Genomic DNA, 24,431 nt, shown 5'->3' on the forward strand with positions numbered 1-24,431 from the left:
GAATGAATGATGTCCAAATCAAAGCCTGTCTCTGATCAGCTCATGGCATTTTAGTCTTCAGTTATTTTACTAGGTGGAATCCTAATGTCTAAGTATGGGCTTCCCCCCATACAACAAACATCTAGATTCCAAACTTAATCTTAAATCTGTTTAACACATACACACACTTCTAAAAACTGTCAATTTTTGTGGGGAGGAGGAAGGTGCTAAAAGAAGAACATGTTGGAGACTGAGGTCTATGTAACAGGAATAGCCTGGGTTATGACAGTGAAAAATTCCTCACACATCCCTACCAATGTACTTCACTCTTAACCTAGTGGGACCCCCTCTGGATGAAAGTGTACTTCAGAGTCTACTGCCATTCATTACTTGGCTTCTCTGCTGAGAACATCATCCAGGATGCCACTTGAGGTGATGATTTTTTGTGAAGTGGACCCTACCCATTAGGAAATGGGCAGAGAAAAGCAATATCACTTTGCCTGGGCAGATGGTAATAAACTTATGCTCACCATTGTCCTGGATTGGATTCATCAGCCTAGAAATGAATGGCCCTGGGATCTCATCATCACCAATCACCTAAGTCATGTCGTCTCTCTTCTCTTTGTTCCCCCCCAAAACCTTTAAAAATGTCAGTGTTACTTTACTATTACAAAGAACTGTTGAAATATGTTACATGGAGGGTGCCACATGCAAGTGACTTATTTTGATGAGCCATTTGATATCTGATGCAAAATGTTACAGTACTTATTATTTTCAGTAAAATTTTCAGAGTGCTTTGGAAGCTAGAGCTCTCCAACTTTTTCACAGCATAGAATGCATGTAAACAGAGATTGTATTTAGGACCACCATCCTGCCCAGGCCTGATCACTTAGACCAGCTCCCCTCCCATCCACAATCACAGAACATAATTGTGGCAGCAACAGAAATCACTTACATGGACTGGTAACATTAGGAAAATACCTATGCCTCTAGCTATAACATCAGACATTTTTAATGTGATGAGTGTCGTGTTCTTTGGAAAAAATTAATCCCACTCTTTACTGTTTCTTCATTTAATCTTTCTCCTTTTATCTGTGCACCACCATGGAACATATGATTTGCTTTTTCTCTAGGGAAAACCAGGAAGCATTCCACAGACCATCACTGGTCTACATGCCACAGTTTAGGAACTGTTAATTGAAATAAATTGAAAGAGGAAACAACATCATACTATCAAACAAAGCCCAGAACCAAGAAATAATTATCCCCAACAGTTTTTGGTTAAAAACATATATACTTGCCCTCCATCAAATATTTTAACTCTTCTTGGTTCGGTTTTGGTAAAGGAATTTTCTTTATCGTACTCAGTGCTCGTTTCAGAGTTTTCTTTATTGCTGAATTCACTTGGAGTCATTTTTTTTTTATTTAATGCCCGCTGAAAGAAAATAGGAAATTTATAAATTTCTGACTACAGTTGATGTTAGCACCCTTCATTATGTTATTCAAGTCAGTAAATTAAAAGTAAACAAAGTAAAAAACCAATTATATGTACAAATTGCTTTAGAAGCCATACCTGTAACACAGATTGCAGATCTTATTTCCTACTTTTTCCTACTACACATTGAGAGTTTATGGACCCATTGACCTTTATGGAAATTACTCTCTCATGGCAAATGGGAATGCTGTGAGTTTGCATTCAAAGTGGCCTCCTCATTCTGTGTCAAGGGCTCGGCTTAGGTGGGGTTATGGAACAAGCATGAAGTTTGGGCCACAAACCTACTTAGTCCCCTGAAATCTGAAGAGGGCCTCCTATGCCTCTCCATGTCTCTTGGCCCCTTTTATCTCTGTGGCAGAAGCCATGAAGTCAGTGGTGGTCATGCCAGCTGCAACCTCAGGACTCTCTTAGGTGATGTTCCTCAGCTGCACCAGGATGCTGCTGTCCTCCATAGTTTGACTAGAAGTGAGAACTTTTAGCCATACAAACCAGTTATTTCCACTTTCTCCTCTGGAACTACTAGTATTGTATCAGGACTACATTTCATGAGCACCATACATTCCAACCACTTGCTCATTAGAGCAGTCACAAGGGACTACGGGGGACATGTCTCCCTCAAAAATTCGTGTCTTGTAGCTGCAATGCTCAGATTCTACCGGGGCACATGAACCATTAGTATCTCACTGCCTTGAAGGGCGGCTGACAACTGGCAACAGAGATGAAGAGGGGAGAAAGACAGACATATAAAAGAAGAGATACTTATAGGTTATATTAATTTAAACATATGTTTCACTAAGTATCACTAAAGGAGGTTTTGGAATTAATTGAGAAACTTAACAGTAACAAGTCACCGGAACCAGATGGTATTCACCCAAGAGTTCTGTAAGAACTCAAATGTGAAATTGTGGAACTATTAACTATGGTTTGTAACCTGTCCTTTAAATCAGCTTCTATATCTAGTGACTGGAAGATAGCTAACGTAACGCCAATATTTAAGAAGGGCTCTAGAAGTGATCCTGGCAATTACGGACCAGTAAGTCTAACGTCAGTACCGGGCAAATTAGTTGAAACAACAGTAAAGAATAAAATTGTCAGACACGTAGAAGAACATAAATTGTTGCGCAGAAGTCAACATCGTTTCTGTAAAGTGAGATCATGTCTTACTAATCTATTAGAGTTCTTTGAGGGGGTCAAACATGTGGACAAGGGGGAATCCAGTGGACATAGTATACTTAGATTTCCAGAAAGCCTTTGATAAGGTCCCTCACCAAAGGCTCTTATGTAAATTAAGTTGTCATGCGATAAGAGGGAAGATCCTTTCATGGACTGAGAACTGGTTAAAAGACAGGGAACAAAGGGTAGGAATAAATGGTAAATTTTCAGAATGGAGAGGGGTAACTAGTGGTGTTCCCCAAGGGTCAGTCCTAGGACCAATCCTATTCAACTTATTCATAAATGATCTGGAGAAAGGGGTAAACAGTGAGGAGGCAAAGTTTGCAGATCATACTAAACTGCTCAAGATAGTTAAGACCAAAGCAGACTGTGAAGAACAACTTCAAAAAGATCTCACAAAACTAAGTGATTGGACAACAAAATGGCAAATGAAATTTAATGTGGATAAATGTAAAGTAATGCATATTGGAAAAAATAACCCCAACTATACATACAATATGATGAGGGCTAATTTAGCTACAACTAATCAGGAGAAAGATCTTGGAGTCATTGTGCATAGTTCTCTGAAGATGTCCACACAGTGTGCGGCAGCAGACAAAAAAGCAAACGGGATGTTAGGAATCATGAAAAAAGGGATAGAGAATAAGACGGAGAATATCTCATTGCCCTTATATAAATCCATGGTACACCCACATCTTGAATACTGCATACAGATGTGGTCCCCTCATCTCAAAAAAGATATACTGGCATGAGAAAAGGTTCAGAAAAGGGCAACTAAAATGATTAGGGGTTTGGAACGGGACCCATATGAGGAACGATTAAAGAGACTAGGACTTTTCAGCTTGGAAAAGAGGAGACTAAGGAGGGATATGATAGAGGTATATGAAATTGTGGGTGGTGTGGAGAAAGTGAATAAGGAAAAGTTATTTACTTGTTCCCATAATATAAAAACTAGGGGCCACCAAATGAAATTAATGGGTAGCAGGTTTAAAACAAATAAAAGGAAGTTCTTCTTCACTCAGCGCACAGTCAACCTGTGGAACTCCTTGCCTGAGGAGGTTGTGAAGGCTAGGACTATAATAGGGTTTAAGAGAGAACTGGATAAATTCATGGAGGTTAAGTCCATCAATGGCTATTAGCCAGGATGGGTAAGGAATGGTGTCCCTAGCCTCTGTTTGTCAGAGGGTGGAGATGGATGGCAGGAGAGAGATCACTAGATCATTACCTTTTAAGTTCACTCCCTCTGGGGCACCTGGCATTGGCCACTGTTGGTAGACAGGATACTGGGCTGGATGGACTTTTGGTCTGACCCAGTATAGCCATTATGTTCAGATTTTCACTGTAAGAGTGGTCCATTCACAATTTAGTAACTTTCAAAGCAGAGATTCCAAAAACCCTTGATAACAGTATTCCATATTTGTTTCTTATTGCCAGAGAAAACTAAGAGTGTACCAGTCATCTAACAATGCAAAAGATTTTTTTTAGTTTTCCCTTGATTATTAAAGGAGATTATTTTCTATCATTTTTTCTGTGAAGGCTGAATTCTACAACATTTACCAGTTGAAATCTAATCCTTCCAAGTCCAGGGTATTTATAAAATGAGGCAATGATCTAATTAGCTGACAGTTATTACAGCCATATTTATAAATTGTTCTACCCACATAGCTGGCATAACTAGCACATTTTCTAATACTAATAAGCCAATAAAATGGTAGGAGAAAAATATTAGACTCATTATTTCAAATGCTTTTTATTGGACATAAAAGTGAATGCTGGAGGTTTTAGGATTCACAGGAAAGGCAATACCTCAGCAATTTATTTACACTGATTGCATATTAAAACACTGTAAACTACATTTCTTAAAGGGTGACAGTCATCCTGGTATGAAGGGATTACAAGTTCCTCTGTGCCACTTGAGCCATGCTTTTTGCTTTTTGCATGTGTAGAAGTATGGTGCAGAGAGCTGCAGCATTGGGGATGGGTCAAAGGAGAAACTAGTATATTCATAATTTGACATATCCAATGACCCTTAAAGTCTGCACAAGTGCAGGATGCTGCAGCTGCTACTCCAGCATGTAAAGTTGATATATCTCTGTGCCCTGACTGTTGCTGGTCTTTCATTTCTCCAGACTCTAAATACTTCTTCCACATCAAGCCTGATAATTTTGGCTTTATACAGTGGAACATAAATTTCACCCTCAGGCAAAAACATTGTTAATGCAACATGAAGGATAAAGGTATCTAACACTCTGGACAGGAGATACCCAGAAGTTCAAGTGGCTGTGCAAACTTTACTCAACCATACTGAACTTCCTGTATATTTCATGGCATATGTTATAGCTTACATTATAAAAAGTAATAGACTAACATTTATGTTTAACAAGGGAAAGGGGAATAGAAAATGCAGTTTACGTGCAATGTGGCCAGCAGTGTGTGATCATTCCCAGCACTTGGAATTTGCTGACTTTAAGTGCTTGATCTTTCAATCTTAATGAATTAACTTTTTTTTTTGCACATTTAATTTGTAATGGTATAAAAAGGAAAAGGGGAAGAGAATCCAGAGGTAATTGGTCTATGTAGCTTACAAGCTCTTGGGCTGTCTGCACCAAGGTGAATTTAACTTTTATAAGTATATGACCTATACATAATGGCAGTGAGACAGGATATTCAAATCCATGTGTTCAAAACTACCATCCCACTTCCCACAGTCACATATTTTAATGAACTGGTTTATGCTAATTTAGCACTGCTTTTAGTGTTCATAACATACAAGATAACCCCAGTGAGCTGTAGTAAAACTTCTGCTATTACAGAAATGCACAAATAGAAATATTATTTGAATTTCTGTCAGAGAGAATTGCAGGAACCACTGAGTAATCTGGAAAATCTGCATTTTTATTTATTTTTTGTAAATAGTGTTTGTGAAAAGTACCAAATTGACCCTCATGAAGACTCAGGTCCTCTCTTTATCTGTTTGAGAGGTACAGTGCAGGGACAGGCAATACAATCCATTAACGTGCCCCACTCCGAACCGAAAGGACCCCAGCTAGTGGTCAACTGATAAGAAAAATTATACTGGACAGTAAAAGTTTCCTTTCTTCAATTACTAATGCCTGACAACCCTCTCAGTGGCTTTTCCCCTGTTCTTATGACTGGAGGCAAAGGGCCTGATTCACCTCTGCATTATTCCAGTTTTGTGCCACACTAAATCCACCAACTTCAGTCAGTGGTATAAAACTGGAGTGACAGTGATTAATGCAGCACAGAGACCAGGATTTAACAGCTACTGCTGGCACGTACAACTGTCCCATCGAAAACTACACCCAGAACCAAAGTCTTCCAGAGCTATAACTTTCATGTTATAATACTCCATAATTTTTCCCCGTTGGCACAGAGCCATTTAGGGAAAATGTTTTTTAATATTTTGAGATAGTTTGCTAGTTTAATATAAGACTGTTCCGATTTAACTTCTTTCCAATGGTGAGTTGGATTGTTGTCAAACATAATCCAAGAAAGGAAATGATCTGATTAGTAGGTATTTTCCATTCTTCAGCCTACTGATAGCAAAAAAATCCTCACAGTGAACTGTACCAAGAATCACCTCAGAGAGGGAATCAAATTTTAAAAGAATAGTACACAAAATTAGGTAATATCTAGTCTTAAGAGAGCTACTGAGACACCACGAATAATATCAGGTGATTGAGCTTGTAATGTCTAGGGAAAAAAATGGAGTTTGGACCAAGTAGCTCCCTCTCCTGTCCAAGAGGCTGCATTAGCTCACTGGGCCTTTAATTTATTTGAACATATTGTATTTATTTATTTTAGGAGCAATAACCCCTCATCCATTACACACATCTTTGGGGTGTACTTTAATCAATGGTCCATGCCCACACTATTTCCTCTGGTCCAGTCAATGGTAAAGAACAGAAAAGGGCCCTGGATTCCTTACTGCCTGCATTTACTTCAACATATCTTCATTCTTCTCCTGACATCTAATGTCAATAGAAATACCTTTTTAAGGATTGGGATTAGCTCAGAAAGGTGATAATAGCGTAATAGCATTCTGAGCATCCAGAAAAATAGTTCAAACCCTACTGCTTGAGTCAGTTAAACCTGAACTGGACTGGAGGAAACAGCTGAGAATATACTATAGGGAAAAAATCCTGCATTGGTAAGGTATATGCTAGACACGTTAGGTCTTTTCAATCCTTAATTTCTATTTTTTCATCCTAACCTTCGCACAATCTGAGGTATACATGAATCTTCACGTGATTATTTCTTTCAGCACTTTCTTCTTTTATAACTCTTAAGTACAAGTGCTAGTCACTCAATTTGATGCCAGTCAGAAGCTGGAGAAATGGAGATGAATTTCTCTCCAGCTTCACCATAATAATATACTTTTAAAAAAAATCAGCATATAAACTTGAAGAAAAATTAGTAACTTTGCTTCTTTGGCAACAGAGTAAGTGTAAATGTAAGTAATGGCCACATATGACAGCAGCCTCTATTTAAAAGGACACTTGTCAAAATATTTTTCAGAATCTTGTTACTCATTATTTATACTCTAAACTGAAATTATTTTCCGACAGAATTTTCTTTTCTTCATCATCATGCACATGGGTTTCTTTTTGCAGAGGCCGCTCACAACTGTTAAACTGTTCTTTTAAAAAACCAAAAACTAAAGTATCGTTAAAAGCCCATGCAAAACTTCGCTTTCTCAAAGAAAATGGCTAAATGCACATAACTGGAAAAAAGGCCAATTTAATCCTACCTGTCCTGACAGTATCCCTTAATTTTTTTTTGTTTTAATTTAGTAACATTTAAATATATCTCATCTACTATATGAAGGAGACATCTTGAAACAGATGAGTACAAACAAGAAAAAGAGAAACACTGACCCACTCTCCTGCTAGTAATAACTCACCTTTCCTGATCGCTCTCGTTACAGTGTGTATGGTAACACCCATTGTTTCATGTTCTCTGTGTATATAAAATCTCCCCACTATATTTTCCACTGTATGCATCCGATGAAGTGAGCTGTAGCTCACAAAAGCTTATGCGCTAATTAATTTGTTAGTCTCTAAGGTGCCACAAGTACTCCTTTTCTTTTTGCGGATACAGACTAACACGGCTGCTACTCTGAAACATTTGCAATACATAATACAATTCAGTGGCAATATGGATACAGAAACAGCAGTCTGTATTGAAATGCGCATTTTTTGTTAACACAAAGGGTTAAGTCTTCACCCCAGTGAAATTGATGGTAAAACTTCCAGTGACTTTAATAGGGCCAGGATTTCACCCTAATACTTTCCTGCCTATAGGGGTTTAATAGAATATCCTTACAGCTCCTTTTGCAATTCTGAAGTTTTTTTTTTTTTTTTCTAACCTTACGGTATTATCTCTCCCCACCTATGAATATTTTGCATCTTAACCTTCTCTTCAGCACAGAAGTACTAGACAGATCCCTTTGGAGCTGCTCAACTATAGTCTTTGCCACTGAACAGCAACACTTCTTTCCCTCAGACGGTGGTGTGTTTCCTCCAAAGCAGTTGCAGGCCCTGTTGACCCAGATTCAAATCCTTACATAGCTGCAGCACAAAGAATGTTGTGCTGCCAGTACACTGAAGACTAACCCAAAATAATCATTTTTAATCCCCCAAATAATAATTTTGTATGTTCTAGACATTCTTTGCGTGATTCTAGACAAACTGATCTCTGGGGCTAATGTTGAAGCCTTACAGCTGTACCCAAAAAGAAAAAAAAACCTGCACAGAACTGGCATCAGGCAAAATGGTAAGGAAAATATAAAGAGGAATCTCAAACTGTACTGTACAGTGCACAGTTTTCTTTATAAGATGATGATGATACAGCTCAATGTGCACATTTCTACATTTTCTTAGTAATTAACCTTTCAGTGTCTGGGACAACAAATTCAGGCAGACTAGATAAACACTGACCCTTGTTGCCAATTTATAATATCCTATTGGTGTAGCATCAATAGGGAAACATTCTTAGGGTACAGAGTCTTCTTAATCTATTCGCAGAAAGGTACATCAGTTACTAAAGAACATCAAATTCAGTGCATATTAGCATACAGCTCTGTTCGTTAGTTTTAAAAACACTGAAATACATGGCCATTACAAAAAAAGTCTCCTTTCTTCCACATCTTTATAGTGCACCAAGGCATTAAAAATGTTATCACCTTGCAGCTTAGAGAGTAGTTAATTTTTATTGATCACACCTGTTAACTTTTGAGGCAGGGGGGTGGAAGAAGGGAGTGGAAATATTCTTAAAGCAAAAACCAACTGAAATCCTTTTGTCAGACAAAAGGGTGACTGTCACCCCCCACACAATGAAAAAATAAATTTTAATTTGTTTTAGTTTAGTTTGAAAAAAAGTAATTTTATACTCTGATAACGAACATTTATCAATAGCTCGCTGTCCTTGTATCTCTCTGAGGCAGGCAGGCAATTACATTGCTGCTTCTAATGCTGGTGTCCCTGGCATTGACATTCTGGAGGCTTACTTGACTGTTCAAGGACAAGATAGACTATGCCAGCCAAGATGTGCATTTGGTTATAGACCTTCTAGAACAGTACTGTACTGTAACAGGGGGGCTTGCCTCTTAAGGGCTGGAAGACCTAGGGCTAGTCAACCCTTATTACTAAAGAGGCACACCTGGGTTGGATCAGGAATTCCCTGTAAAGGGCAACAAGTGGCTTTAGTGAAGGGGGAAGCCTAGGAAACTGCAGGAAGTGAGAAAGGTTTCTATGGGAAAAAACCCTGATACCACGGGGTCTAGTAGCCAGAGCCAGAAACTTGAGGCTCCAGTGAAGTAGGGCTGGGAATGGCCTGCCAAAGGAGGAAAAGCCCCAGGCAGGAAGCCCTGGGAGTGAACTGGAGACTTCTGGGAGTGAGCAAGCTCCAGAAGACAGACCTGGGATGAGGGGCAGGAAAAGCTTGGGCTTAACCCAACAAGAGGGTAAACCTGACGTACTGTGTTTTGGGACTTTCAGCTTGATTTTGGAACTTTATGCATGTGAATAAACCTGGACCCTCGAGAACATGTGGTGAATGGACAAGAAAAGCCCCGGTGCCATTTGTTTAAGAAGCCGTTTGAGTGAGAAATTGTTAGCAGGGCACTGCAGAGCCACCCCTGGGCAAGAGGGAGTGCATAGGAGGGGCCCAATATACGAATCAACTTGCATAGTCTTGTGTGTGTTGTGTGGGTTTTTAACAACAAAAACAGGGTAATTAACGTATTGCTTGTGGTGACCATCACGCATTTCCAGTTGTCTAGTTTCCGTTAATGTTCCAGTGCAGAAGTAAAAGTTACTCAAATTCACCCAAAATGTGCACAGCATATTATACTCTGATAACGATTCTGATCATGTATGGGAAGCACCAACTGCAGTGAAACACTCATGGAAAAAAACAATTTTCAGGACACTCAAACGGATTTGAGAATAAACTTTATAGATATAAAATACGTGATATGAGATATCACTCTGCACTGCAGCGATATTTTATAAACATCTATATTGTAGCCAGTTATACTGCCTCTAACTCACTGAATTTTGCCTAGATATTCAAGCACATACAAGACAATCATTTCAAAAGTGTATTGACGTCCAATTAAGTAATTTGTACTGTATACTTTGGATTGAAACAGAAATCCTGTAATGGCCCATAATACCTGGCAGCATTCAAAATGCATATATTTCAAAGCAAGGATTCAACACTTTTTAGCTGAAGACACCATATTGTATAGTCATATATCATTCTCAGACTTCAACATTTTTACCTTACTGCGGTGCTCACGCAAATGAAATGCTGTAATATTAGCTGTAAGTAGGTATTGTGCAGGTAGGTATTGCGCAAGAGTCTTCAACAATTCGGACTTTTCAATCTTAATCTATTATTCCAGTCAGAGGCCTCTCTTCAGTTGGAGGCTGTCAAATGCGCTGAATAGCATAGGGCTTTCTGTTGAGGACATATGAGCCACTAAAGGAGTCTGATGCTCTTTTACCGCTGATTCCATGTCAATGGTATTATTCATATGTATGTGGATTACCTATATTATTTTGAACATGTTCTTACCTCTATAGATTTAATGGGTTCTTTGGAACAATATCGATCAATAATATGGAACAGGTAGTGAAAATTCTTAAGAAAGCAGTAACCACATTTTAAATGACATTATCTTGGCAATTATTTTATCCAAACTATCAAACTGGGGGATTGGGGTGGGAATACTACATGCTCTCTCCCTCCCTCCCTCCCACCTAAGTTCCCTCTAAGCTGTGCGGCCGCGCAGTAGGCTATAAAGGGCTATGCACCACAGGGGCCTGGAGAGGAGAAAGGTAGGGAGTGGGTGGGGACTGGCGAGGGGAGCAAGTTGGGGCTTGCAGGGCTGCCGTGGGCCTTTCCTCCAGCCCCGGAGCTCGCTGCTGCTGCCGGTGGGGCGAGGGCTGGGGGGAGTCCTCTGGCCCCAGCCCCAGGGCAGCCTGCACCCCAAACTCCTCATCTCTGGCCCCACCCCGGAGCCCTCCCCCCCTCCCCCACACACCAACCCTCTGCCCCAGCCCTGAGCCCCCTCTCCCACTCCAAACCCCTTGGCCCCACCCCCGCCGCACATCACGTCCATATTGGTGCATATTATAAATTCATTCCGCACATGGTTATAAAAAATTAGAGGGAACATTGCCTCCCACTCACCTTGTTTCAACTAGCAATGATATCAAATGTGTTTGTAGAACACCCATGGATAGTGCTCTCAGATTGAGCTGTTCTTTTACATCAGACAATAATACTCACTTTATAGGGTCAAATACCTGCAAAATCTTCATTTACAAACAAAACTGCTTTTAAATAGACAGTGTTAAAGTATTTAAATGGAAGCTATTTTTGGTACACTCTTGTCACAATTTAAAACTAGCCAAATGGATTTCTGTCCAAAGACCTGTCCAATTTTAATCCATGAAGGATTTTTTTTATGAACAGCGACAAACCCCTAAGAACAAGTTTCTTAATTGAAATAGCATAATATCTTTATAGTAGTGCATCCCAGCACAACTGTAACACATAAGCACATTATGCATATAATTAAAGGTAGAAAAAATCAAGGCACAATACATTATTAAAAATACAAATGCAGTATGCTTTTTTAAAGCAAGTACTCTATACACAAATTTGATCCTTAAAATTAAAATACATTAAATGTACTTTAAGTACCTTGGTTAAGCTGTTCCTCCACTTGCTTGAGTAAACCAATACGTCGGATCTGGCATGAGTTGTTATTGCTTGAGTGTATAGTGGTTTTTCAGCTTTTTGTTTTGAATTTAGGAGGGAAAGAGCAACCTTTGTTGACAAACCAAGTGGATTGGGATTGTTGAGACTAATAGTCCAAGTAGAATATGCTGAAGTTTTTTGGTCATTTTGTAGCAGATGTAATGGCTTTCTTTTTAACAGATAACACCATGTAAAATTTGTTGAAGTCTTTAGGCTTGGAAATGACAACCGTTGTGTATCCCCTGCATTTGCCACAGACAGAGTAGTTCCAGAGTTTGCTTGGCCTTGGGTATTAAAATTTGTGTCCTCATTATTAACCCGTGGGGACCACCTTTCTTGACTGTTACTTAAAGCCTTCAGAAGAGAAGTCTGATTATTCACTGCAGAAGGTTCAGATGGCTTTTTAACTTCAAAACTTGGAGGTGCAGAAGATGTAAGATTTTCAAATTCTGGTGACTCCTTTATGGTTTCAGAAACTCCAGTTTTAACACTTTCAGATGAATGTTGGTCAGTCAACAGCACATCTGGTGAATTGCTATCTTTGCTGCTTTTTTCATATTGTGGAATAACATCAGGCTCTAATAAGAGACCTTCAAGAGGCTCTGTGGTGCAAATCTGTCGCACCAATACTGGTTTCTTTTGCCTATTAGGGTCATTGGCTCGAATGTTCAATGGATACATTGATCTAGCATCTGTTGTGCAAGCTGCTCCACTTTCATCTTTAACACGCTTTTGGTGTTTTTCCATGGCAATATCTAAACTATTGGCTGGTGAAAGCATGCGTTTACTTGATGCTGTAGCTTCTTGTTGGGGGAAGAGTCCACTAACTGGCAATTTCTGAATAATATTCAAGGAACTTGACAAAGGTGAATTTCTGCTTCCAGTCTCAGAAAATGAATGATCAAATAGAGATGCTGACTGTAGATTTGGCAAAACCCTCTGATGATCTCTGTGTAATTTTGGCAGCGGCGTTTTCCCTTCAAGAGTTGGCACTGTCACAACATTTGTTTTACAGACAGACGAATTTACCTGATCCTGCGTCACTAAAATTTGGGGAAGAGGTGTAACAGTAGCAAATCCATAAGATGGAACATTACTATGAACACGAACAGGCACCACAAAAGGTGGGATTTGATATATTTTACCACTGGAGTTTTCAGGTATCATATGTTTTTGGGGAGGCATTGAATACAGATTAGACATACTGTCAGCTAATTTAGTAGGTACAGATAATGAAGTCCCACTCTGATCCACACTAATTTGACTTGGAAGAGTGTGGATTGGGAAAGCAGTTGTTATTGGTTTAGAAGAATACGACGTACTTACATGCAGAGCTTTAACTTGAAGCTGATACTTGGGAGCAAAGTAATACTCCTTTTCAACAGACTGACAAGAAAAGGTGTTTGTGTCTGCTTGTTCTCCTGGGGCCAGTACTTTAAGAGAAGTCTGTGAATGCTGTGTTAAGGGCTGCTGTCCCTGATTATGCAAAACAGGACCTAAAGGCTGCTGAACAGAAGGGAGGCTAAGAGGGTTACAGTTCTGAGTTATTGATTGAGACTCATGTAACGGCTTAGAGTAAGTCTGTGAGTGCTGAGAACTTGAAGGAAACTCCACTGAAGTTCTACTAGAGGTCTTCAGCCTGTGAAATGGTACTGTAGACACGTCCGTTGCATGAGCTATTTGAAATGAAGATGAAGATTTAACTTGAGGCAGATGGTTTTCTGGAGCAATATTTAAAGATATTTGTCTTACAAGTGGCCCCCTCCTCCTTTCTAACAGAGGCACATGTCCGGTAACTCCACAGCCAGAAGACAACTTTGGAGAGGATATCTCTACAAGTGGCGTAGGTTTTGATGAAGACATATTTCCACAATCAAAAGATTTACTTCTGTAATCTACAACCTCCATGGATGGTTGTGTGCAGTTAATTTGTTCTGATGCAGCACGTCTCATTTCCCTGCAAGGAGGACCAGGCACACCAAGTGTATTTGAGCCAGCTGGAATCGTAAGGAATTCTGATGATTTATTAAGATCTATTTTGGAAGCATTCTCAGTTTTAGAAATTTCTTCTTTATCAAATGAAGCTGAGAAACTAGAGGCATGAGATAAACTACTCTCCTGACTTATACTTCTAGAAAGTGTGGAGTCAAAGCTTGATTCAGCTGAAGAATGCTCAATTTCAGCCAACCGGATCCTTTTCTTCTTCGGTGGCAGTTTTTCTGTTGGCAATTTTGACAGAGTTTCACTACGCTGAGGCCAATTAAACTTCTCTGTTTTTTCCTGATCACTGAATTGGTTTTCCTGGTCCCTGTCTGGTTCTTCCGTGACCAGTATTTCAGGAACCTGGATGTTATGTTGGCGAACTAGTTTCAATGGATGCATTACTGCATTTCTTTCATTAGAGACTATTTGACTTTCCTGAAGTTCTACTCTGGGTGCTTCTGCTGACACTGACTGATGATGCTGGGAAGTATTCAGATGAGAATGCCTTTCCTCTTGAATTACAACTGTGTTCAAAGAATGGTGCTTCTCAGCCTTATTAACCTCTTGAAAAGAAACTGGTGAAACTCTTTCAAAAGATTCTGATTTCTCAAATGAACTGGGTCTGCTCAATGAATTAGTGTGCTGTATTACTGAAATGCCAGTTCCTTGTCTTTTCAACTCTACCTTTTCTTGTGCAACTGAACTTGTCTGCTTTTTCATAAGTGGAGAGATCTTTGGCTCAGTGGTTTGTTCTGTGCCTCGAGCCACAAGCTGAACTTGAGACCTTTGAAGCAGAATGCTACCATGCTGTTGTGAACCTACTATTGTTGCATTAGGTTTAGATATACTGGGAAAGTCTCCTGGCTTACTTTGACCCTCCGTACTCTTTGATGGTATCCCAGTATCATTTTGCTGTGGCTCGTCATCATCGCCAACACTTTTCATTTTCCTTCTTTTTCGTATCTGCGGTGTCTGCTCCCAGACACCAGTTGAACTGGCAACTCTGTAGTGCAGAATTTGAGGTTGTGTAGTGCTGGGGACTATCTTATGTTCAGGCTCTCGGATAGCTGCCTTGGTTTTTGGTCCATGCAACTCTGAACAATAAAACTTTTTGTGGTTTTCAAAATTCTCCAGTTTTCTATATCTGTTTCTACAAGTTTCACACTCAAACATTGTCCCTCGCCCTGGATGTGACTTCTTTACTTTTTCCAAATTTGATACTTGTGCAAGTGACTTGCTCCTTGGTAATGAGAGTTCATTAGACAAATTGCATCCATGATAACCTTCTTCTACAGATCGTGCTGGGCCGAGAGCATGGCTTTCATTAGTTGAGGAGTCTTCTATTGCTGTCTGTCTAACAAGAGTGCGAGTATGCCCCCCTTGGTGCAGTGGAGTGACAGGTCCTGATATAAAGACATCATCATACAAAGAGCCAATTTTATCATCAAATGACTGACTTCCTCTAATTGGATGAGGAGGTGGTATTAAATTTGCAGGTATAGCTGAATAGCTGGTAGTAGGCATAGAATTACTTCTGGTTATAGGTAAACAGTCAAGGGATGGTACAGACAGAAGAAAAACTTGCTTTGATTTCTCAGTTGGTGTGAAAGGAGATTTTGGTATGTCAGAGCTTGAACTAGTTCTTCTTCCCATCGGTTTTAAATCAAACTGGAAGGAGTCTTTAAATATGTATGATTTTGGTGAGTCTATACTGCCTCTTCTTGAAAGAGATGTTCTTCTCGGTTTCACACTGTCCAACTGTTTGTCATCCACTACAGCTTCGTTATCCGATATTAACTTTGAGATGCGTTCCTCAAGTGTTTTTGTTGCCATTGGTGGTCGCATTTGACCAGAGAGAAGTAAATGTTTTTCAGCACAAACTGTTTGTACAACAGATGCCACTGTGGAACTTATTTGTGGCACAGAGGGCAGATTTTTATTTGGGTCTTTTTCAGAGATAGGCAATCCCCTGACAAAAGGAGTTGGTGAACTCATTGTTTGATCTGCACTCTCAGAACGTGAAAAGTAACCAGAATCAGTGCTACCTAAACTCCTAGGGCTCAAAAGACATTTTCCTTGTTCCTGGGAACAATCCGTTGCCTGTTGCCTTTGTAACTGTGCATGCACTGTTCCTACAGCAGACCCAAGCTGTTCTTCTAATGAACCCATTTCTATTTTCTGGTGGTGCTTACCATCGGTTTCCTTGAAAGAGACCATGTGTGTTACATTTGATTTTATATTTGTAACTTTAAAATCTCCTTGTCTCTGTGCTGCAGCAAGCTCAGGTGTGGAGTCTGTTACTTCTGGACTATCAGCCCTTAATGGAGAAACATTCACAGGATGAACTACTACTTTAGGTAACGCTGCCCTAACTTGTGGTTCTGTGTCATGCAATGAAGAGTCACCTATTATATAGTTTGGATTGCTTAGTGGAACGGGGCTACCTTTCCGCAACGTTTCAGAATTTGAAATGATTTTCATTATTTGTGCAGGTTCCAGTTCTAAGGATCCTTGATCATCTTGTCTTTCATCAGCAGTGCCTTCATCTTCACTTTCACAACTTTCTTCCACATCTGAATGAATACTAAGTGCTTTATCTGATTCATGGGATAGGAATAAACCACCAGAGTCCGGCTGTAGGACAAGTCCAAGTTTGATTGCATGTGCATGAGATTTTTTGTGCTTGTATAGATTACTTTTGGTTTTAAATGAAAATCCACATGTCACACAAGGATACGGTCGCTCTCCTGTATGGGATCTGATATGCTTTTGGAGAACACTAGGCTTGGCACAAGCCCTATTACAATACTCGCAAACATATTTTCCTAGTTTTTTAGGCTTCTGGTCTTTCAGAAGATTACATACTTGTTCTACACCATGGTTGACAACTGATGCTATTTGGGCTGAATTATACAGGGGAGCTACAGGTAAGTGTGTTGAATGAGATGGATTAATTGACAAAGATGAAGATGAACTAGCTACCAGCTGGTTTTGAGGAAAAACCTGAGCAACAGTAGAAGAGGGGGGGTGTACTACAGAAGAGGTTACTGCTATACTGTATATCTGTTGGAGTTTGGGGTTTTCTTGACCCTGCTGACGTACCAGTGATCTAGTGAAACCTGGACACACAACAATCTGTTGATTTTGCTGTCCAGTTTTAGCAATAAATTGTTCTTGTGAATGAGAAATTGACTGGGTCTGTGCTTGTTCACTCTTCCCTGATGTTACTGCATGCACATTATGTGAAGGGTAGTAGTGCGATCCAGCTACAAACTCTTGCTGTGACAAAGAAAAATGATTTTGGACACTCATTGTATTGGATGTGAGACTTGAAGAGGCGCTTGTAGTTTTATTTGGTCTCACTTTTTCTATTTGCATCCCACAAGGAGGACACTCTTGTGCTAAGATGTTCAGTTCAGGCTCCATAGCTTTTAATAAGACATCAAATGCAGTACTTGTACCTGAGGATGAAGTACTACAATCAACAAAAGTAATACATTCATTATTGTCAGTCTTTGATTTACTTGACAAGGAATTAGAGAGAGGCTTCTTCTCTGGCAAGTTTAATTGGCTTGTATCACAGTCTTCTGCTGTCCATTTACTCAAATCCAAGGACTTACGTAACAATGAAAGATTTGTCTGCATCGATGTCTCAGATGTGACTGTTTCATCAGTTACCTTGCTACTATGTGTTTCCCCATTTTGTTTCACACATTGTTTTCCATTTTGTATAGGTAACTGATTCTTTGCCTGTAAGTGTTCCGAAGCATCAGGAAGAATTTTAGATGATGAAGATTCTTCTACATTTTGTTTATGCTTGGCCTGAGGGGGGTTTCTCAAAGGTGATTTTGGTATCTTTTTCAGATGGTTTTCAGTTACAATCTTTTTCCGTTTCACGCCTTTAACTGTATCTGAAGTTCCTCTAGTACCAGCCTCTGAGATATGTTAAAACAAAACAGAAAAAGAAATGGTAAATTCACATAATCACTGTATGAATTATTATTACAACACAAATACATTATATCATCATAACAATGTAATGACATCTTACAATTTTAACAAATCTAGTAAAACATTTCAACATGTTCTAAAATGAAAATGGAAATAGTTTTCATTCCACTACAAATTATTCAGAATTAACAAGTCTGTTTGATAGTCCCATACAACACTTGTCTTATCATGAGCATTAAACTATCTAGCAGAGAAGGGATGGAGATAGTTCCTCCAGAGTGTTCCTCATTTCTAGGGACTGAACATGCTGAAACCTGCGCCTGTTGTCCTGGGAAGCAAGAGCTGAATTTTGATTCTGTGACTTGTGTTGCTAACACACCTAGGACCAGCCCCATGTTTCCCACTGTTAACATTTTATCTTCTTAGCTGCAAGACCTCTCTCAGCTACTAATGCTAGGCTTCTTTTGAGTAACATCTCACTGCTGCATTACGATCAATTAGCTCTGTTAGCATGAGCAACAATAATAGTACAGATGTTAACTGGGCAATGCTGTTTTTACCACCATGTCACCCAACTTTGTCATTGAGGAAAATATGATTGTGTGGTTAAGACACTGGGACTGGGACTCAGAAAATCTAGGTTCAGTTTCCAGTTCTGCTAGACTTCCTATGTGACCTTGAGCAAGTCACTCAAGGTTCATCAGGAACTGAGCCTCCCAGCCCAGGTCCACAAACTTGTGATAACAGGGCTTGCGCTAGCATGCTAAACAGCCACATAGATGTTGTGGCTCAGGCTGGAGCCTGCAGGAGGGGGCTCTACAGAGCTATTTTTAGCATGCTAGAGCAAGTCCTGCTAGCACAAGTCTGTGGACCTGGGCTTAGAGGCTTGCTCCCAGATGCAGAGCAGACATACCCTTCGGAAGAAATTCTGTCCCCATTTAAGTCAATGGCAAAATTTTTGTTGAGTTAAATGGGGTGTGGATTTCACACTAATCTATCTGTGCCTCAGTTCCCAGTCTGTAAAACAGATATTTTCCTAATATTTTCCTGCTTCACTGGGGTGTTGTAAGGATAAATTAAATGTATGTGATGTGGGCCACACAGAGTACATCCATATGACAGGATGGCGAAAACACTATGACAGATAGGGCAATTTCCTGAAATATCCTGTACTACTGTATTAAGTTTATCTCTTATTGTGGGCCAGGATTGTATGTAATCTCTATAGGGGAAAATGTGACAGATGTAAGAACTAGGAGTTCTAAAGACTATACTGAAAATGTGCCAGAAAAGTGTGGACTTTGGAGACAAGTGTTCAGTTGATTTTGGGGGGAATTTTTAGGGAGAGGCAAATGTAAAGTCCACAACTCTGGTTATGCAAAAACCCAGCCTTTTAAAGCTATACCCTGAGTAGATGGTTATTGTCTGTTGATTACTTGTTACAGAAGACCAAGGTAAAAGGCCCGAGCTATATAAAGAAGCAACTAATCTGCCCAGCCTTTGTTCTGATTCTGGAGTGAAGACAACTGTGAACTTTAAACTACGATTTGAAGACTTCAGTAGCTCAGACATAGGTGAGAGGTTTTTCGCAGGAGTGGGCGGGTGAGATTCTGTGGCCTGTGTTATGCAGGAGGTCATAATTGTCCCTTCTGACCTTAGTATCTATGAATCTATAACTTGTAACCATGGGGGAAAATCCAGTTGTGGGTTTAACCTACCAGAGCCCTATGTTGGTATTGGGGGTGACCTCCAGTGTTCGCTCTAATATTTTACATCCATGTGTGGAATGAATTTTGTTATGTACACCAATATGGAGGTGATGGGTGACACATCACCTTCATATTGGTGCACATAACAAAATTCATGTGGTGGGGGTGGGGCCGAGGGGTTCGGAGTGCGGGAGGGGGCTCAGGGCTGGGGGGCTGTGGGCTTTGGGGGGGGGCGCTGCGGCTGAGGGGTTTGGAGCATGGGAGGGGCTGAGGGCTGGGTCAGAGGGTTGGGGTCCGGGCTCTGGGGTGGGGCCGGGGATGAGGGGTTTTGGGTGCAGGCTGCCCCGGGGCTGCGGTGGGGAGAGAGGACTCCTCCCAGCCCTCTCTCACCGCAGCAACTCGGGGCCGGGCGAGAGGCACCTGTCCCCGGCCGCTCTGGTGGAGCTGGGCCGGGTCAGGCCAAGTGAGGGGCTCCTCTCCCCGGCAGTTCTGGCAGGCCTGGGGGGGTGCCTTTCCCCACCTGCCAGTGCAGCCCTTGAGAGCCTGCCGCGTGGCCATGCAGCTTACAGGGAATGTAGGTGACCTCTGGTAAGATTTTTAGCATGTGTGTAGCAACTTTTATTGTTATATGTTTTCTCTGCAATGCTTTTACCTAAAGAATAAATGTGCTTGCTTAGAAGGAGCTGTGTGATAACTTATAACTGTGGGCAATACACTGGGTATAGCCCTTGGAGAGGAAAAAAAGCCTAGACACTGGTCTTTTTAGGTAGTCTGGCTGCTGGGGATATCACCATGTAAGTAAGGCAGGGAGTTGTTCAGCCTTAAAATCCCCAGTCAGCAGGGAGTGAGATGTGGGTCTCCGCAAGACAGGTGACTGGTAGGAGTGGGAAGCCTAAATTGGATGCCTTTGGTGGACCACAGAGGGGAAATACAGGTACAGTGGCCCTGAAACTGTGACAAACTGATTGGGTTGGATGGGTGGACCATGATATTAATTTTTTGAAACACTTTAAATTTTTTTGGGGCAGTTAAACCTAAAAATAATGGCTTAAGCTACAAACTTTATTATTCAAACTTACTTTATTATATTGGTTTTCTATGCAAACAAGTACAGAGACTTGTGCGTGTCTGCAGGCTCTAAATTTTTAGTTTTCGAATTAGAGAGGCTTCATCAGGTAACAATTATTTTTTAGCCTACCTTATGTTCCTTTAGAATATTAAAACTGCCAGAATGTAATTCACTTTTTTATACTATTTACTGATTTAATTTCTTTCAGTTTAAGACCGTGAAAATAAGACTAGTCAGTTACAGTAAATCCTGTACTACCAGGGAAATGGACCAGATGACTGAACAGGTATTTTCCATATCTAGACTCTCTGATTAGATTAGATTGAGAGAGATTTTTTTTTCCCCTGAAAACTATTCTTGCTTGTTGATGCTGTAAGATATTACCAAATCCACTATGCTGGTATATATGAAATTCTGCAAAGAAAATATAAAGAAACTGAGCTATTTAAATAATATTTTTGCATTTATAGCAACTCCTTTCCAGTCATGGTAAAATTAAGCCTTCATTTTGTGCTTGTTTAAAAATACAAATCATTATAGTGGAACAAATGAAGCACTGAGCAACAAATTTGTTTTTCTGTCAGGACTGTCCCCCCCGCCTCTACATTTGGCAACAGCGAGGAATGAAGACACCTTCCTTCATGGTTATTTTTGTGACTGGATTTATCAGTATCTTTTCAGATGAGCTACTACCACAGATGAATGAAATCAGTCAAGTTTAAAATTTTCCATTTGTGTATTCATGAAACAAAACTAACAAAATTTGAATTATTTCCATATTTAACTACACTTGTTGCTCTATTTAACTAGGCATACACTGGGAGTTTCAAGGCTTTCCTGAATAGCAAATGATTATAATATCAAGCAAAAGTATAATTTTGTAGCATAGGCATATATTATTCTGTACGGCGCATGAATCAAAGCACAGCGTAACATAGCACATATAAAATAAAAATAAATAGTAATATTTACTCTACACACACACACACACGTATATGAAACTTGCTGTTATGTACCTTTGTTTACCTCATCTCTGTATCCTATTCTAATCTACTAAATATTTCTCTATTCCTAATGCACAAGTATCCAGAAAATCAACACCACCACCTCAAGTAGCATTGTTGATGGTTATCACAGTGGAAGCTAATAATTGTATACGGGTGCTCTCTCACCCTTGCAAACCTTTACAAAAAAACCAGTAGGTCATTAGCCAGAAGACTTCCGAACTGACTGGTGATGCTCAAAGTGAAGGAAAGGTACGGGAAGAGTGGGAGGCAGATGCCCCTCAAAAGATTCCAATGAATGGTAGTTTGAGGGGTAGGACTATGGGCTTGTATACACACGGAGTTATTCAGGAACAGCTATTCTTGAGTAACTACATGTATGGGCACTTTTCTGAAATAAGTGTCCACTCCATACTTTTTCTTTAGCTAAGCAGCAACAAAGTGCTCTTATTCCAGAGTATACAGACAGGCGAAGAATTTTTACAATTAACATCCCATTGAGATGAATGGTGGCAGTCATACTTCTAGTATGGATGAATTCTGCCTCCTCCTCTGTACATTGAGAGTGGCTCTTGCAGAGGCATCAGTCTGCTTCTATTCTGCAGAAGGTGGAAAGCACACATGTCATATATGCTTCCTATATTTCAAGGAGACCAGCAGCTCTGGAGGGGACTGTGATGTGCCACAGTGCAGTTGGGAATTAGTGGTGGGATTGGCAGATTCAATGTAGATCCACAAATCATCCTGTGCCCCATGTATCAGGAATATAAGTGATGCAGAGGCAGCTTCAGTCTGAAGCTATAACAGCAGACCAGAGCAGCTGGGAGAGAAGGCGAGGAAATAGAGTCCCTCTCACTTCATCTCAGAGAAATGCCCCAGCACATAGCCTGGCTTTTTGGACTGTGTGGTGGGGCCAGAATTTGGGTATTAGGCAGTTCACACGCTTGTTTCAGGCTTGATGTCTGCACAGAATGCTTTAGTTTACAGCCAGTTCACATTTAGAAGATTTTCTTTCAACCTTCAGGGCTAAAAACATTTTTCTATATAAACAAAAACATGGATTCGGCAGAAAAGGTTATTCTCTCCCATTTGCTAGAGGAAATTTAACCACAATGAGTAGGCAATGGATTGATCAAGTTCCACACTCTTGTAAGGGATCCACTGCCTCTGGGGGATGTCACTAGAACCTAGTGCCTCTGAACTCTAGAACCACAGGAGCTCCTGCTGTTCTTGTGCACAAGACACGGACTCAGACAGGAACCCACGGTAATACATATGTTTGGATAAACCGTGTATTTAGTGCTTTATCACAAACAAATAAGTTACATCCAAAATATAACTGCCTTCATTAGGATGTTTTATTGTTTCAATAATATTGCAATTAACTGAGTCTTACATCGATAAATTGCCATCAATATTACTAATGATGGCTTTTTTTTTTTTTCTTTTTTTTTTTTTTTTTTTTTTTTAAGATGCAGCGTTTATTGCCAGTTTTTTTAAGCCGGGGTCAAACAAACAAAACAGTTGACTTGAGTCAGAGAAAATATTAAGGTAATTACAAAAAAAAAAAAAAAAAAAAAAAAAAAAAAAGGCCCTGCCTGCACTAAAATTTTAGCTGTGATTTTGTAACCTGAAAGAGGCTTTGTCATGTTAACAGGGTGCAAGGAACACAGCTCCACTTATACACATACTGCAGCTTTTCTGCTATCAGAACCATACCTCCACACCTATTGTACTGCCTGCATTTGTACGAGAAAATCTAGGCAGCTCACCTGTAGCAGAACGGCTAGCGTGCCCATGGAACAAGAACATAGACCTGGTCTGGACTAAAACGTTAGGCTAGCCTAGCTTTGTTGCTCAAGGGTGTGAAAAATCTACTTCCCTGAGTTATGTAATTAAGACAAATTAACCTCAGGTGTAGACAGTGCTAGGCTGACAGAAGAATTCTTCTGTCAACCTAGATACAGCTTCTTTGGGGAGATGGATTACCGATGCCTATATGAGAATCCATTGACGCAGGTATTGTGTGCACTTGAAGCATTATAGCAGCACAGCTGCAGCATTTCACGTGTAGGCAAGCCCAGAGTGGAAATAAGCAGCATGAAGAGGAATGCCCCAGCGACTGAACATGTCGTAGCACAAGGGTAAAATGTCCTGTCCAAACTGCTACAAACCGTGTACTAAATCAGGAAGGCAACCACATGCCACTGGTGGGGAGAAATGGTGCTAAATGACTCTGGTTTGAAACATGTTGTGTGAGGACACACATCATATTTAGACCCAACCACGTTAGTAAACTACTAACAAACTTGATTAAAAGTTATAGAGTGGACAGGGTCTTTTAAGACAAGTACAACAACAAGACAAGTACTTCAACATCTGACCTGTGCCTAGCTTCTATCAATTCAGTAATTAGGAATCTCAAATTCACTGTGAAAATAATCTCAAGAGTTTTGGAGGGTTATCTAATGCCATATTTTGTAAAGACATACTAATATATGGTGACTGTATATTTCAGGGGGGGAAATGAAGACTGTGTAGAAATGCTCTCACAAAAGGCAAACAACTTGTAGAAATGGTTTATAATTTGTTTCATTCTTCAGCAATCATTGAAAGTGGGATTTTCATACTGAAAGAACTTTGAATCAGCAGGAATTATGAGTCATGCTGCTTGTTTTTATTCTTGGCTCTGTCATTGACTCCCTCTGTGATCCTGACCAGGGAAAGTGTTAAAATGTACCTCAGTTTACTTATCTATAAAATATTGTAAATAA

General features: G+C 40.1%; 1 protein-coding gene across 23 annotated transcripts in view; it reads right to left on the minus strand.

Annotated features, from left to right (window-relative positions):
- HIVEP1 (HIVEP zinc finger 1) overlaps window positions 1–24,431 on the minus strand; it is a 199,523-nt gene that overhangs the window by 32,175 nt on the left and 142,917 nt on the right. For all 23 annotated transcript variants that reach the window (XM_043540108.1, XM_043540098.1, XM_043540109.1 and 20 more), the window contains 2 exons: window positions 11,885–17,859; window positions 1,281–1,414 (listed from right to left, as the gene is read on the minus strand). In XM_043540108.1, coding sequence (XP_043396043.1) covers window positions 1,281–1,414; window positions 11,885–17,859 — 6,109 coding nt within the window. The remainder of the gene's footprint in view (window positions 1–1,280; window positions 1,415–11,884; window positions 17,860–24,431) is intronic.

The sequence above is a fragment of the Chelonia mydas genome, chromosome 2, assembly GCF_015237465.2.
Source record: "Chelonia mydas isolate rCheMyd1 chromosome 2, rCheMyd1.pri.v2, whole genome shotgun sequence".
Lineage (NCBI taxonomy): Eukaryota > Metazoa > Chordata > Testudines > Cheloniidae > Chelonia > Chelonia mydas.